This window comes from Giraffa tippelskirchi, chromosome 7 (assembly GCF_054371585.1).
Source record: "Giraffa tippelskirchi isolate mGirTip1 chromosome 7, T2T-mGirTip1v1.2.pri, whole genome shotgun sequence".
NCBI classification, from domain to species: Eukaryota; Metazoa; Chordata; class Mammalia; order Artiodactyla; family Giraffidae; genus Giraffa; species Giraffa tippelskirchi.
This window is the reverse complement of record NC_137281.1, coordinates 140,859,745-140,873,797: the sequence shown is the minus strand read 5'-3', so window position 1 is coordinate 140,873,797 and position 14,053 is coordinate 140,859,745. Positions and strand designations below refer to the sequence as shown.

At 50.8% G+C, this 14,053-nt stretch overlaps 1 protein-coding gene across 2 annotated transcripts; it reads left to right on the top strand.

Annotated features, from left to right (window-relative positions):
* The first annotated feature begins 842 nt into the window (after positions 1 to 842).
* Positions 843 to 6,289, top strand: ZFP36L1 (ZFP36 like 1 zinc finger CCCH-type). Of its 2 annotated transcripts, XM_081513500.1 has the most exons (3): positions 843 to 1,037; positions 3,476 to 4,441; positions 5,156 to 6,289. In XM_081513500.1, the coding sequence occupies exons 1-2, from the start codon at positions 981 to 983 to the stop codon at positions 4,433 to 4,435; spliced, it is 1,017 nt and encodes a 338-aa protein (XP_081369626.1). In that variant the 5' UTR covers positions 843 to 980; the 3' UTR covers positions 4,436 to 4,441; positions 5,156 to 6,289. The 2 variants fall into 2 exon arrangements, with proteins under 2 accessions (XP_081369626.1, XP_081369625.1); XM_081513499.1 differs by having other exon boundaries at positions 3,476 to 6,289.
* Positions 6,290 to 14,053: the final 7,764 nt, after the last annotated feature.

The window sequence follows — 14,053 nt, the reverse complement described above, 5'->3', positions numbered from 1 at the left end:
GTGTGTGTGTGTGTGTGTGTGTGTGTGTGTGTGTGTGTGTGTGTGTGTGTGTGTGTGTGTGTGTGTGTGTGTGTGTGTGTGTGTGTTGGGGGGGGAGATCCTCCTTATTCCTTCTCCCTCACCCCCGCCCCTTAAGAAACAAAACCCTAGCCTTGAACGCTCTGTGTCCCCTTATTTCCAGTTTCCTCTCCCCGTGGGGTTTGCGGAGGGGAACCGAGGGCTGAAGAGATCCCGGGAAAAGAGTGAAGTTGTGCGGGAACTTGGAGAAGTTTCAGGGGAGATCGGCACAAGATGGAAACCGCAGCCCGGGCGCTTAGGACGAGCTTCTGCTCCCGCTTGCAAAAAAGAGAAAGTCGAGCCCGCCTTCCTGCCCAACCAAAAAAAAAAAAAAAAGAAAGAAAAATAACAACACAACAAGAACCCCGAAGAGTGTGGAATGAGTGATGTCACAGAACCGCGCTCGCAGGCTGACAAAAGGGGGGCGCCCCTTCCCCCCCGCCCCCCGCCGTGCGCGGCCCCGGAGAGGGGCGCCGGCAGCCCGGGGTAGACAGGCGAGCGGACTCGAAACTTTTCCTCTTTAAGAAAAAAAAAAGTTGTGCGCCGCTCGAAGTGGGGTTTTTTTTTTCCTCTTCGCCTTCTTTCCTCGTCTCCCCTCCCCCTTCTTCCTTTTGAAAGTTTCTTTTTTTTTCCCCCCTAGTTTGACCGCATGGCTGATTCAACTTCAGTGTCAATCAACTTTTTTTTCCTCCTCTTCCTCATTTAAATAAGTTTAAAGCTCCTCCTCCCCCTCCGGCCCACCAAATCTGAAACTTATATAAATTGGGCTTCGCGCGCCGCAGCCCGGGAGAGTCAGAAAGGCGAGGGGCGCTGGGAGCAGGCGTGTGGGACTCCTGACCGGAGAGCCGGAGGCTGCGCCTTCCCCGCACCGGGACCTTCGCGACACACCAGACCCTCGTCCCTGCCCCGCGCGAGCGCCCAAGATGACCACCACCCTCGTGTCTGCCACCATCTTCGACTTGAGCGAAGTTTTATGCAAGGTAAAGTGGGGTGCAGCGTTTGCTTTTCAAAGTCTTTTTTTCTTTTGTCCTCAAAAAGAATCTCCAAAAGTTTAGGTCTGGAAAGGCAGGGGTGGGGGAGAGAAAGAGAGGCGAGATGGTTGTTTTTTCCGCCTCATTTTTCTCCCCAGTTTGAAGGAATTTGGCTTTCTCCTCCCCACCCTTTGCGTTTCAACAGTTCCTGGCGGGGATTACCTGGGAATCCAGAGACCAGAGTTTTAGGGGGCGCAGTGTGCGTGGGGGCTGCCCGGGGCAATGATTGGGATTGGGGCAACTTTTCGGTGATTCTTCTTGTCCGTGACGTGCCGCTCTTGAGCCCGGCTTCGCTAGTCTGCTCCGTTTCGGGTGTCGCCGCTCCCGGGAGGGAGTTCGAGTCTCTCTAGCCACTTTGTCGGACTGCAGGTTCGGAGGTGCGGGTCCCTCGGGAAGGAGAATCTCGGGATGACGTTTTGCTGGGAGATTTCTTCCTGTATTCTGGAGAGGCTGGGGATCTGCGAGAAAAAGGCCAAGAGTTGTGATTCAAAGGATGTTGTCAAACAAGTTTGCATTGGGACTTCAGTTCGCCCCAGCTCGACAGGCTTCCTCTTGTGATAGCCGATCGTGCTGCAAACTTTGGGGGTGAAAGTGGGACTCGGGTCCACCCGCTTTCCTCTTCTGAGAGAGACTCGTGGATATGGACGGGATGGAGGGGGTGGGGGAGACACGACGACAAAATGCCCGTCTGAGCTCTAGGGTCTTGGCGAGGAAGGATTTAATGAGGGCCTCCTTAAGTTGTGTAGCTTGCCAGCCGGTGTGGAAAAAGGCGAGTTTTAAATCCGAAATATTTATTCCAGGAGTGCAGTTTAAGAGTATATAATAGAAGCTTGTGGATGTTAAATTTTTTCGCCCCCTCTCCCCAGTTTGAAAGAGAGAAGCTGCTTGGCTACTTTTAATTGCTGAAGTGTTTTGCCTTCTTTTAAACACGTCGAGTCATGTTGCTGTCTTTTCCTAGCTTGCTTCTCCAGTCGGTGCAGCTGCCAGGGCCCCAGGGCTGCAGGGTTGGGGTGCAGGGACACCCTGGAGCTGAAGAGCAACATCAAAAAAGTTTGAATTTCAGTTTCCTTCCCTCCCTGTGCTTTTCCAAACTTCATTTGCCCTGGCGGCTGCCTGAGCTAGCCGGCACTTCTTCCTTCTTTTCGCGGCTCTCCGGCTCTTTGATCTATTTCTCTTTCCTTCCCTGCCTCCCCCCGCAGGACTTTTTAAATGAACCTCATTGTTGGGAACTGGCTCTCCACTGGGTTCCTGTAATCCGCTCCAGGGGGTGGTTGCTGTTACAGATTCCCGATCCCCCGCAGCTGATCCTAAGGGGCCAACTTTAGAATTTGCACAACGACACCCACATGGGCCGGGAAGCCAACTCCCAGGTCCCCTGCTCACACCCTTTCCAAATCTTGGGTACAGGTTGGGCAGGTGAATAGAGTCCCATTGGAACAGAGACCTGCCTGTGGTGCCTCTGCCCCCCCCCCCCCCGCGGTCCATTATCGACTGGGAGGAGGCTGGGGGGATTTGGTGCTTTCCTTTTCCTTCCCACCTGCAGCTTTGCGTTAAAGATTAAACACTGGCGCTCTTATCCAAGCCTGCTCTTGCAGCCAGGAGACTAACTGCAAAGGCATCCTCTCAGCGGAGGGGGTGGGGTGCGCAGTGAATGGTGGGAGAGATCATTGTAGAAGGCTCCCCTTCTGGGAGCATGGGAGTTTTGTATTCGGGGATCACATCCCTCTCCCGTCCCCCCTCCCCAATCAGGGATTTCTTCTCCAGCCCCTCCCTCTCCCCTCTCAGCAGCAAGGTAAAGTGAAGGCAGTCTGGAAACCTGTTGCCAAAGCAATAGATTGCTTCTGAAGGAGGAAGTTGAGAGTTTTCAGTCAGGCTGTGTGTTTGTGTGTGTGTGTGTTGGGGGGGAGCCAGTTAAATAGGGACTGATTGAAAGGAGACCTAGCCCATAGTCTCCTGTGGTTTACCTTTTTTTGTTAGGAGGGTGGGAAACGAGAGTTTGTGAGTTGGGTGAGATATTTTCAACTGAGGAAGGTGAAGTTGGATTTTCTGGATGAAAGTGGTAGCTTTGGGGACAGGATATGACAGTGCATTCCAGGGATCCAGGTATCGGCATGGAGTAGGTGCATGTGTAAAACAGTTTCTCACATAGGCCGGGATTTTTGTGGTTTCTTCTGCCTGGGACCAAAGTAAACCCTCTTGGCTGGTGGAATGGGAGAAGAGGAGGAGGGAGCTTGCCAGGGCAGAGGTGGGGATGGTGGGTTCCTTTGAGAGAGGAACTGGCCCCCATCTGATAGTGGAGGGGGCTGCCCTTAGGGGGTACCCTTCTTGGGCCTGGTGGATGGCCTTTGTCACTAACCACAGTCTCTCTCCTCTCTTTCTTCCTCCAGGGTAACAAGATGCTCAACTACAGTACTCCCGGTGCCGGGGGTTGCCTGCTGGACAGGAAGGCGGTGGGCACCCCTGCCGGCGGGGGCTTCCCCCGGAGGCACTCGGTCACTCTGCCCAGCTCCAAATTCCACCAGAACCAGCTCCTCAGCAGCCTCAAGGGTGAGCCAGCCCCAGCTCTGAGCTCTCGGGACAGCCGCTTCCGAGACCGCTCTTTCTCAGAAGGGGGTGAGCGGCTGCTGCCCCCCCAGAAGCAGCCGGGAAGCGGCCAGGTCAACTCCAGCCGCTACAAGACGGAGCTGTGCCGCCCATTCGAGGAGAATGGAGCGTGTAAGTACGGCGACAAGTGCCAGTTCGCCCACGGCATCCACGAGCTCCGAAGCCTGACCCGCCACCCCAAGTACAAGACGGAGCTGTGCCGCACCTTCCACACCATCGGCTTCTGCCCGTACGGGCCCCGCTGCCACTTCATCCACAACGCTGAGGAGCGCCGTGCCCTGGCCGGGGCCCGGGACCTCTCTGCTGACCGTCCCCGCCTCCAGCATAGCTTTAGCTTTGCTGGGTTTCCCAGTGCCGCCGCCACCGCCGCTGCCACAGGGCTGCTGGACAGCCCCACATCCATCACCCCACCCCCCATCCTGAGTGCCGATGACCTCCTGGGCTCACCCACCCTCCCCGATGGCACCAATAACCCCTTCGCCTTCTCCAGCCAGGAGCTGGCGAGCCTCTTTGCCCCTAGCATGGGGCTGCCCGGGGGTGGCTCCCCGACCACCTTCCTCTTCCGGCCCATGTCTGAGTCCCCTCACATGTTTGACTCTCCCCCCAGCCCTCAGGATTCTCTCTCGGACCAGGAGGGCTACCTGAGCAGCTCCAGCAGCAGCCACAGTGGCTCAGACTCCCCTACTTTGGACAACTCAAGACGCCTGCCCATTTTCAGCAGACTTTCCATCTCAGATGACTAAACCAGGGTAGGGAGGGACCCCCCTGCCTACTCCCCTCCCCCACCCACACCCCCTACCCACATCCCCTACCCTTACCTCCCTCCCCATTGATTCCTGACAAACCCCTACATTAACAAGGTTAAGCTCAACCCCTTTCCCCCCAGAACCTTGGAACACCCCCTCCCCTCTCCCCTCTTTACACCCCACCCCCCAACATAAGGACAAGTCAATTTGTCAGTAGCTTCCTCTGGCTTGAACCCCCTCGATTTTTATAGCCCACTTAACCATGTATAACAGACAAGTCCCATATTTGTCAATAGATGCCTTTTTTTTACCCCCCCGCCCCGGCTTAAGCCTTAAGTGCCAAATCACAAAAGAAAAAGCAGTAACAGTTTACAGAAGCAACTTAGTGCCTTGTAATCTAACTTTGTCACTGTGACTACATTACCTCTTCAGCGCCAGAGGGCACCCGTGGGCCTCCCCAGAGCCTCTGCCCAGGGGGAGGGGGAGGTGGGGGGGCATGTAGAACCAGCAGCTCCCTCCACTGGCAACACAATTGCACCTTTCCTTAATTTCAGTCTCCCACACACTTCCTCCCTCCCTCTCCCTGGTAGCCCCCACACCCCCCTGGGGAGAGTTGTTGCCAGACTTGGGTTTTTGGGGAAACCTGTCTTGACATTCAAAACCTTTTTTCTTCCCGACCTGAACCTCTGTTGACTAATCTTGCCCGGGTTCGTGTAGGTCTGCAGGAAGGAAGACTGCAAAAGCGGATGAAGATTGTGACATAAGTGGGACTTTGTGATTTAATTTTTTTCTTTTTTAAGTGGGGAGGAAGGGGAAGCTAGATGGACTATGAGAGACTTGATTTTGGTGCTAAAGTTCCCCAGTTCATATGTGACATCTTAAAAAATAACAACAAAAAGAGAGAAAAGCTTAAAAAAAAAAACATGTAAGGGGTGAGCAGTTAATGGTATTCATTCCACATACAATATCTGTGTAAAACGATTTCCTGTAGAAGTAGCTTTAATGGTTTTTGCTCTAGAATACCGTAGGTCTATCCTTAGAGCACTCACGCCATGCTTTTTTCCCTGGGTTTTAAACTTCATATAACTTTCAGAAATTGGAGAGCAAAAATTTTGCTTGTCACTGCACATCAATATAAAAAAGCTTATTTAACTTATCAAAACGTATTTATTGCCAAACTATGCTTTTTTTTGTTAATTTTGTTCATATTTATCGGGATGACAAATCCATAGAATATATTCTTTTATGTTAAATTATGATCTTCATATTAATCTTAAAATTTTGTGACGTGTCTTTTTCCTTTTTTTCCACAGTTTTAATATATTATTCTTCAACGACATTTTTTGTAACTTTACACTTTTTTTGGTTATTTTATTTTAAAAAAATGAAAAATTAATTTAAAAAAATGCAAAAAACTGTTGGATTATTTATTTTAGAAATTTCCCCCCTTTGTGTTGGACTGCAAATTGAGTTTCTTTCTCTTTTGGCCTTTCACAACTAGGACTGAGAATGTATGTAAAAGTTCTGTGACAGTACAGAAGGAAAACAACTTTTTATGTATAGCTTCTAAAAGGGAAAAAAAAAAAAAGAAACCCTTTGACTTCCACGTGCCCATCTCAAGACATTCCGATTGCAGATTTGAGGTTCTGGATTCCAGGTTTTGGAGTTTTCCAATGTTAATACAAACAGAACTGGCACACCACACATTAAGATGAATGTAATTATTATTCCTCTTGCTGGTCACTACCGTCGCTTTCTATTTCTCTTTCTTTGTGTGAATTTATTTAAAAAAAACTTTTTGTAACGACTATTTGCAGTTTAAAAATCAATAAACCCATTTTTTTCAAGAAACACTGATGGTGAAGCTGGTTTGCTTGCTTTGGTTTTACTGTGCCTGTAGGCTTGTCCTTTGTAGATGAGGTAGGTGCTAGGAGGGGGAGGAAGAGGGAAAGGCACCGCTAAACCAGCGGCTGGTTCCTTTTGTTGAGGTTGGAAGTCTGCTGAGCTTAGAGGGGATGGTGTGGGGGTTGATTGCAAAGCAGCCTGTATTTGTATTAACCTGCCAAGTTGTTGGTTGTTGACAAGGGGCCAGCCTTACCCACCCTTGTAGCCTCAAAGGTTCTTCTGGAGACCTGAGGCATGGGGGTTTCCAGTCTTCCCTGCTTAGTCTGTGGTCGTAATGTTTGGGGTGCTGAAATGATGAAGAGGGGGGTGTAGCACATGGCACTCCAGCAAACCTGGATTTGTTCTTTTATTTGGGTGCTTCCAGGCTTTTTTTTTTTTGACTGTGCCACTTGGCACATGCAATCTTAGTTCCTAGACTAGGAATCAAACCCACACCCATGCATTGGGAGTGTGGAGTCCTAATCACTGTACAGCCAGGGAATTCCCTCTAGGCTTGTTTTTCCCCACAGGAGATGGACCTGAAGTCCTAGCCTCTTAACACCTGTCTGGGGTGAGTATGATGAATCACTGCAGACTCATGGGTTTTCAGGGTGGCGAGGGGCTCAGTCACAGGGCACTAGGGGCAAAGGTAGTTTCATCTGGACGCAACGTGTTTATATTTGGAAGACTGTTAAAGGGAAGAGACATGAAAATGGCCAGTGTGACGGGAAGTAATCAGTTCCCACCACCTTAGTCTTTGTTGCATCCCTGATGCCACGCAGGATAGGCAGGTGGTCATCTTGGGAAGGAAGAGGTCTCCTTGGCTAGAGGAACCTCAGCCAGTGTCAGATGGCCACTTAGAGGGGATGTTTTGCCTGCCAGAGAGAGGCTGCATCCTTCTGAAATCTCAGTCTGGTTCTTGGGAGGATTTCTTTCTGAGGAGGCAGGGATATCTGAGGCTTAGCTGCCTTCAGTTCCTTGCACTCAGTAAATTTTGGATTTGTTGTTGTGATTGCTCAGTCACTTAGTCGTGTCTGACTCTGTGACCCCATGGACTGCAGCACGCCAGGCTTCCCTGTCCTTCACCATCTTCTGGAGCTTGCTCAAACTCTTGTCCATTGACTCAATGATGCCATTGTATCATCTTAACCTCTGTTGCCCCCTTCTCCTCCTGCCCTCAATCTTTCCTAGCATTCAGTTTTAGGGAGTAGAGTGAATTTCCACTGGGCCTCTCCCAAGGCAGACAGGTCTGCAGCAGACATCAGCTGGCCCAGGGCTGTCCTTGAGGTGAGGCAGACCTACCTTAGGCATCCTATGATTTTGTTCCCTGGCCAGTAGGTGTTTGCTGGGGGACAGGGCCAGGAGGTAGAAAAAAGGGACTATTACCTCTTCCAGGGCAAGGCCTGCTGGTTGAAGAAAGAGGAAATTCAGCCCTTCCCGGGTCTGGAGTAAACCTAGGCCTCCCGTCCCTTGCAGAGGGAATGAATACATGTATATGTGTGTGGTGGGTGGTGATGGTGGTGTGGAGCATGTGAGTTTCCTCTCTAAAAGCAAAAAGATATATAATTGTGTACCTTGAGCTGGTTTACTGTAGGCATAGATGAGCATATGGCAGGTATCTTGGTAATTCCCCAGTTCATAGAACACTGGTTGGGGGCTGAGCATACCCACTGGCCAGCCCAGAATTTCCTCCACTGGAGTCAGTCCCCTGGGTGATACCAAAGATGGAAGCACTGATTCCCAGAGATCCTAGAGTGTAGGCACTGGCTGTAAAGGTGAGGGGAGGTTCCCTATGGCCTGAGGAAGCTTTCTGTCCCCAAGGCTTGACTCTTAACTTCAGTGTCTCCATGGGAAACTCACACAGGCCCAAACATAGTCACCACAAGAACCTGATTTTCTACCATATGGACTTAAAGGTAGACGAGATACCGAAGTCTAAAGCTACTTGGGAAATGAAATAGCAGAATCTTTTCAGGCCCATTCTTTTTCCGGGATATTAGGTGATGAAAGGCTTCAATAGCAGCCCTAGTCCTGTGCTGTGGGCTGGCAGGGAGTCCAGGGAGGTGTGAGCCCAGAGCTGGCAGGGAACCTCCCTGAGCCCCTCTATGGCCAGAGAAGATAAGAGTCATGCAGAGAGAGCGGGAAGTAAGGCCTCCAGAGAGGGAGGTGGGGCAGGAAAGGCCAGGCCTGCCTTTGTCAGCCACCTTCCTGGGGCAAGAGGCTTACCTCCTCACCTCCGGCCCTGGAACTTGGAGCAGGAGGAACTTGGGGCATCTCTGTTTTGGGGGTCTTTGCAAGGTCTGTCCTGGCTGGGCAGGGCCTCCATGGCTGTTGGCCCTGCAACTCATTTTGTTGTTGTTTAGTTGCTCAGTTGTGTCCAGCTCTTTGCAACCCCATGAACTGCAGCACGCCGGGCTTCCCTGTCCTTCACTATCTCCTGGAGCTTGCTCACACTCATGTCCGTTGAGTCAGTGATGCCATCCGACCATCTCATTCTCTGTTGCCCCCTTTTCCTCCTGCCCTCAATCTTTCCCAGCATCAGGTCAGCAGCTCACGGTCTGGCTTGTGGTTAAATTTCTTCTCTTGGAGCAGCTCAAAGACATGAGCTCTTTTGGCCACTGAGCAATGATTTACCTTTTTAGGCCTTGAAGCCTCATTTTTGGGGAGGAGTTTGGGAGTCTGCTCTACCTCAGTGTTACCCTGGTGAAAGGAGGACCTTTGGGAGGAATACAGCAGCAAACATGAGATGGGTTTTGCAGTCAAGTGGATCATAACAAAGCACTGGTTATGGGCAGACCTGGTCATGGCAGGAAGATGTTTCTGTGGCATGGAGGTTGGAGCCCTTCAACTTGGGTTCAAATCCCAGCTTTTCTTATGCCAGTTTGTGCCTTGGGTGAATGACTCAACCTTGATTTTTCCATCTGTATCTTGAGGGGTGACTGTGAGGATTAAGTGAACCATACCAATGATGGCTCTCCATCAGTGCCAGGTAGTCTGAGAACTTTGTGTGTGTAAACTCATTAAATGCTCATAGTGACTGCTCAGAGGAAGTTCAATACTACCACAATTTTACAGATGGAGAATTTGGGGTGCAGAGAAGTCCCCTCATTTGTCACATGGTTAGGAGTGTCAGGATTTGAACACAATTAGGCCAGCTCCATGTCTGCATTTCACTACTATGTCTCAGACGGGCACACTGAATGCTTTTGGCATAGTCCCCAGCACATAGTAACTGCAGATTGATGGTGTTTGTTCCTCTCTCCCTTGGCTTTTGTGGAGATTTTGCAGGGGCATGAGAGGCAACCAGTCGGATCAGATGACTCTGCACACGCCCCCTCCGCTGGGTGTCATGATCTCATGTCCCACGGGGCCCTGGAGTGGAGCGTTTGGAAGACAGGGCCCAGGAGGAGGGGCAGGCCACCGCCTTGGACTTTTCCCTTCTTTGCCTGTCAGGGGGTGGCTTCTGTTAATGACTGACAGAGAAAAGGGTGCCCGGGGCTGCCTCGAGAGTTGGCCTTGTGCCCTTCTTCCCCCAGGGTCTCCCTCCCTGCACGTAACCAATCACTGAATCAGATCTGGCTGGATGGACCTGAATGCTACCTGAGTGCAGGGGGTGGGGACAGTGGTGACCAGCCATGCCCTGCCCCTCTCCTTGCAGGTGGCTCCCCTCAGGCCGGCCTCTGCCAGCAAACAAGGATTCAGAGAGGTGGGAAGCAAGGTGAAATCTTGGCCTTTTCTTGAGGTCAGATCAGCACTGGAGGGTCCTAGGATGACCCACCTCTCGGTGGGTAAAGCTTGGCCTACAGAGAAACCTCCTGGCACAAGGACTTAGGATACTTCTCCAGGAGCCTCGAAGGGTTACATCTGAGTTACCCCTGTGGGAAATTAGTCTCTGAGGAAAGAAGGCAGGGGCTGCCCACATCCCAGGTTGGGATCTCTCCACTTGCCCACGGGAGCCAGTTGCTGATCGGAGGCCAAGGCTGCCTCCACCACACTTAGGCTGTTTGCAGTTCTTTCAACATATTGGCAGAGGCTGGGTCTCAAGGTACAGGGCTGGGAGTGACGACTGTACCTGGGCTATCAGGGGGATAGTGAAAAATAAATATTGGCAATGGCCAAAGCAGAGGCAATTTTCTCACCACTGGAAGCCAGTCAGGTAGCTGCCCCTGACTCCCAATAGTACTTCAGGGAGAAGGAGCTCATGATCATGTGGGATAGAGTTCATTTCTGCCCACCCCAGCACTGCAGGAGGAAGGGAGGCTCTGTTGCCCAGGTCATGGGTTAGTTTTAGAGTCAGAAGTGTGGATTCAAATTCCTGCTCGGAGTCAACTGCACTCTGCGACTTCAGGCTGAAAACTTAGTTAAGCAGCTCAAGGGCCCCACTTTCCTCATTTGCAAAATTGGATTATGATGATAATATGAGGACAAACACCTAATTCAATGGATAAACTGTAGCAGAGGCACACAATAGAATATTATATAGCAATATAAAAGGATAAATGACATGTATATACACAACAACTTGGGTGAGCTGCAAAAACAGAAAGCTGAATGAAAGAAGCCTGCCACAAAAGAGCACATTTTGTCTGAGTTCATGTGTAAGAAGTTCATAAGCAGGCAAAACTGCTGTATGCTGAGAGACCTGATTAAAAGAACACATGAAACTTCACTGAACTGCATACTGAAGACTCATGCACTTTACTGCATGCAAGCTACACCTCAAGAAAGAAACAGAGCTATTGTGAATATTAAAAAATACATATAAGAAAAACAAAAGAAGAAATTCAGTACCTGGCCCGTTATAGTCGTTTAATACATTGTGGCTGTTTTTTTTTTTTTTTAAATAGCAACAACCTGAAATCTTCAGGTGCTGTTCTCATCTTATTTTTATAGAAGGAGGTAATGGGCCAAGAACAGGTGAGTAATCTGCCCAGGGGAAGTGGGCCTTGAATCTGGCAGATCAGTTCTCAAGCCTACACAGGTGCCAATGACTCAGTGTGGCCCTTAGTACACAGGTGATGCTTCTTCAGAAAAACTGAATATATGGTAATCCAGATTTGGGCAAGTGGGCTAATACCTAAATGTGATCATGCGTGTTAGAAAAGTTGCTCTTTTCAGACTCAGAGAAATTCTCCGTTAGCTGGCTGATACCTCCCAGGTTTTGTGTGAGGTTGAAGGAGGCCTAGCTGGGGCCTGGCTGGGCTCTGAGGGGCTGGAGAGAGGAGAGCTTGGCTGGGCAGACCAGCATCCAGGGGCCACAGTCCAGGGACTCGCTAACATGGCCTGACTGTCTCTGCCCTTCTCTTCCTAAGGCTGGCGGGGGTTGTGAGGCCTCCGTGGGCTGGGCCCAGCCTGTCTTCCCAGGTCCTCAGGCTCAAGAGGGCACGGAAGCCTCATGTGGCCATTATGGTACCACCTCTGCAATCTGTTCCATTTAACTCTTTTGGGAAGTGGTTCCAGCAGCCAGGCTCTGGGAAAATGTTCTTGAATCCTGACAGAGGAAGACACCCAGCACAGCCAGTAGATGTGGCCACCCCAAGGCTCTGGGGGTGGGTTCGTACAGGGCTGACCTGCAAAGGCAGTGTGTGTGGACAGCAGCCTCGTGCACCAGGAAGGGCCCATGGGCTTGGGCTCAGACATGAGCAGGGCTGAACTGAAGGAGATGCTCCTTCTGGTGTGCCAGCTAGTGCCTCACTACATTTTACACACCAGGCATCGTACTTGCTTTCCTCTCATTCCAGTCCTGTCAGCCAGGAGCCTGGATTTATGACTCTGCTCAGTCACATTCCAGCTGTGTGACCTTAGGCTAGTCACTTAACCTCTCTGAGACTCGTTTTCCTCCTGTAAACAGGGACACCCTGGCCACCTTCTAGGGCTGTGGTGAGGATCAGATGAGATGGAGGGAAAGGAACTTCAGGAGTGAAAAGACCCTGGACATAGGTGGTTTTAAGAGCGTGGGAATAGTATGTAACCCTTGGGGTGAAAAAGCCGTTCTCCGGAGATGTTTTAGTGTCATCACCTGGCACGCTTTGCTGCCTTGGCCCACCCTCTGGATTTCCTGTCTCAAACTCACATGTGGTGTGTATGTTGTAGGTGATTCATTAAAATTTACATGAAAAAAACCACACGATTCAGATTACACACAACTCAGACTTACCAAGCATGCTCTGGGCCCAGCTTCTGTCACATGGTCCCATCTGACAGTATCTATGAGTAGGTACTATCATTAGACCCATTTTACAAATGAAGAAAGGCTCAGGGAGAAGTCTCCATTCACAACCACCTAGTCATACATAACCAAGCTGGGACCCGGGTCTGTGTGACCCCAACACCCAAGCTCTCAGCCCCCATACTTGACTTGGGAGGCAGATGTCAGATGGCATTTGGGTCACTCAGCAGGTCTGGATTCTGATATTTGCTCTCCCTGGAGACCCACAGTCATGGAGGAGAATTGGTTTCCTCCCAGCCCATCCCTCTCTGGGATGTTTCTATCCCATCTGGTTACCCTCCTTGTAGCCCAGGGGGTTGGGGTTGTGAGCAAGGGTAGGCTTGTTTTTTGCCTCTCTTGTGTGCATGCTATGCTAAGTTACCTCAGTTGTGTCTGACTCTTTGTGACCCTATGGACTGTAGCTCATCAGGCTCCTCTGTCCATGGGATTCTCCAGGCAAGAATAATGGAGTGCCCTCCTCCAGGGGATCTTCCCAATCCAGGGATCGAACCCGCATTTCTTATGTATACTGCATTGGCAGGCAGGTTCTTTACCACTGAACCATCCTGGAAACCTTCTGCTTCTCTTATCGAGGGGCAGTCTGAGGTCTGATCTGTTGATGGCAATGGAGCTGGGCTCACCCTCAGGTGCAGCAGCTGATTGAAAACCAGATCCTTACCTCGGCTGTGTCGCTGCACGGCTGGAGGTGGAGGGCATATTGACCACTCAGAGGGCTGCTGTCGTCCAGCCTGATGAGGAGTGGAGAGACCCTGGGGAACGTGGGAGCCTCCCCATGACTAAAGGGATTACTCTCTAATCAGCTACCAGCCTTACTGTCTACCTGAAACTGGGGACCTTGGAGGCCTGCTCTGGAAGGCACTGGCTGGCTGCTGGAGTTGGTATTTCTTTTTTAGATGCTTCTTTTCTGAGAGATGCTGCCCATATTACTGAATTGCACTTCAACATTCCCCTTTCACCCAAGGAAGTCATTTATTCCTGCCAATGTGGGGGTCCGAGGGACAAAAATGCTACATTCTCAGAGCTCCAGCCAGCAGCAGAAGCCAGCAAGGGCAGAGGAAGGAGGCCCTGCCTGTCAGCTGCTCAAATCCTCCTTTGCTTGCCTCAAGCTGGGGGAAGGAGGGCAGGGCCTGGTGCTTCATTGACTGGCTCAAAGAGGCCCGTATCCTCAGGCCTCTTCCTTCTCATGTGACTCCCATTTCACTGCTCAGCTTATAGCTCTTCCTGAGGGCCTTGCAGGCAGTCAGGCAATTGATTCAGTCAGCTTTTTGGACTCAGATAGAAGCTAGAATATTTTTAGCTTCAGTGTTGACCCTGACCTTGGCTTCTCTTCCAGCATCCTGCATCTTTTGGTTTGGTTTGGAGCAGGAAGCTAGTTTTCCTGCACAGTGGAGGACCACCTCCCTAAACCAAGCAGTGCTTGTCCCTGACCCCTTCAGTGTGTAGCCAGATGTTCGGAAGATCTCTGGGCTGTGTTGTTGTTGTTCAGTCGCTCAGTTGTGTCT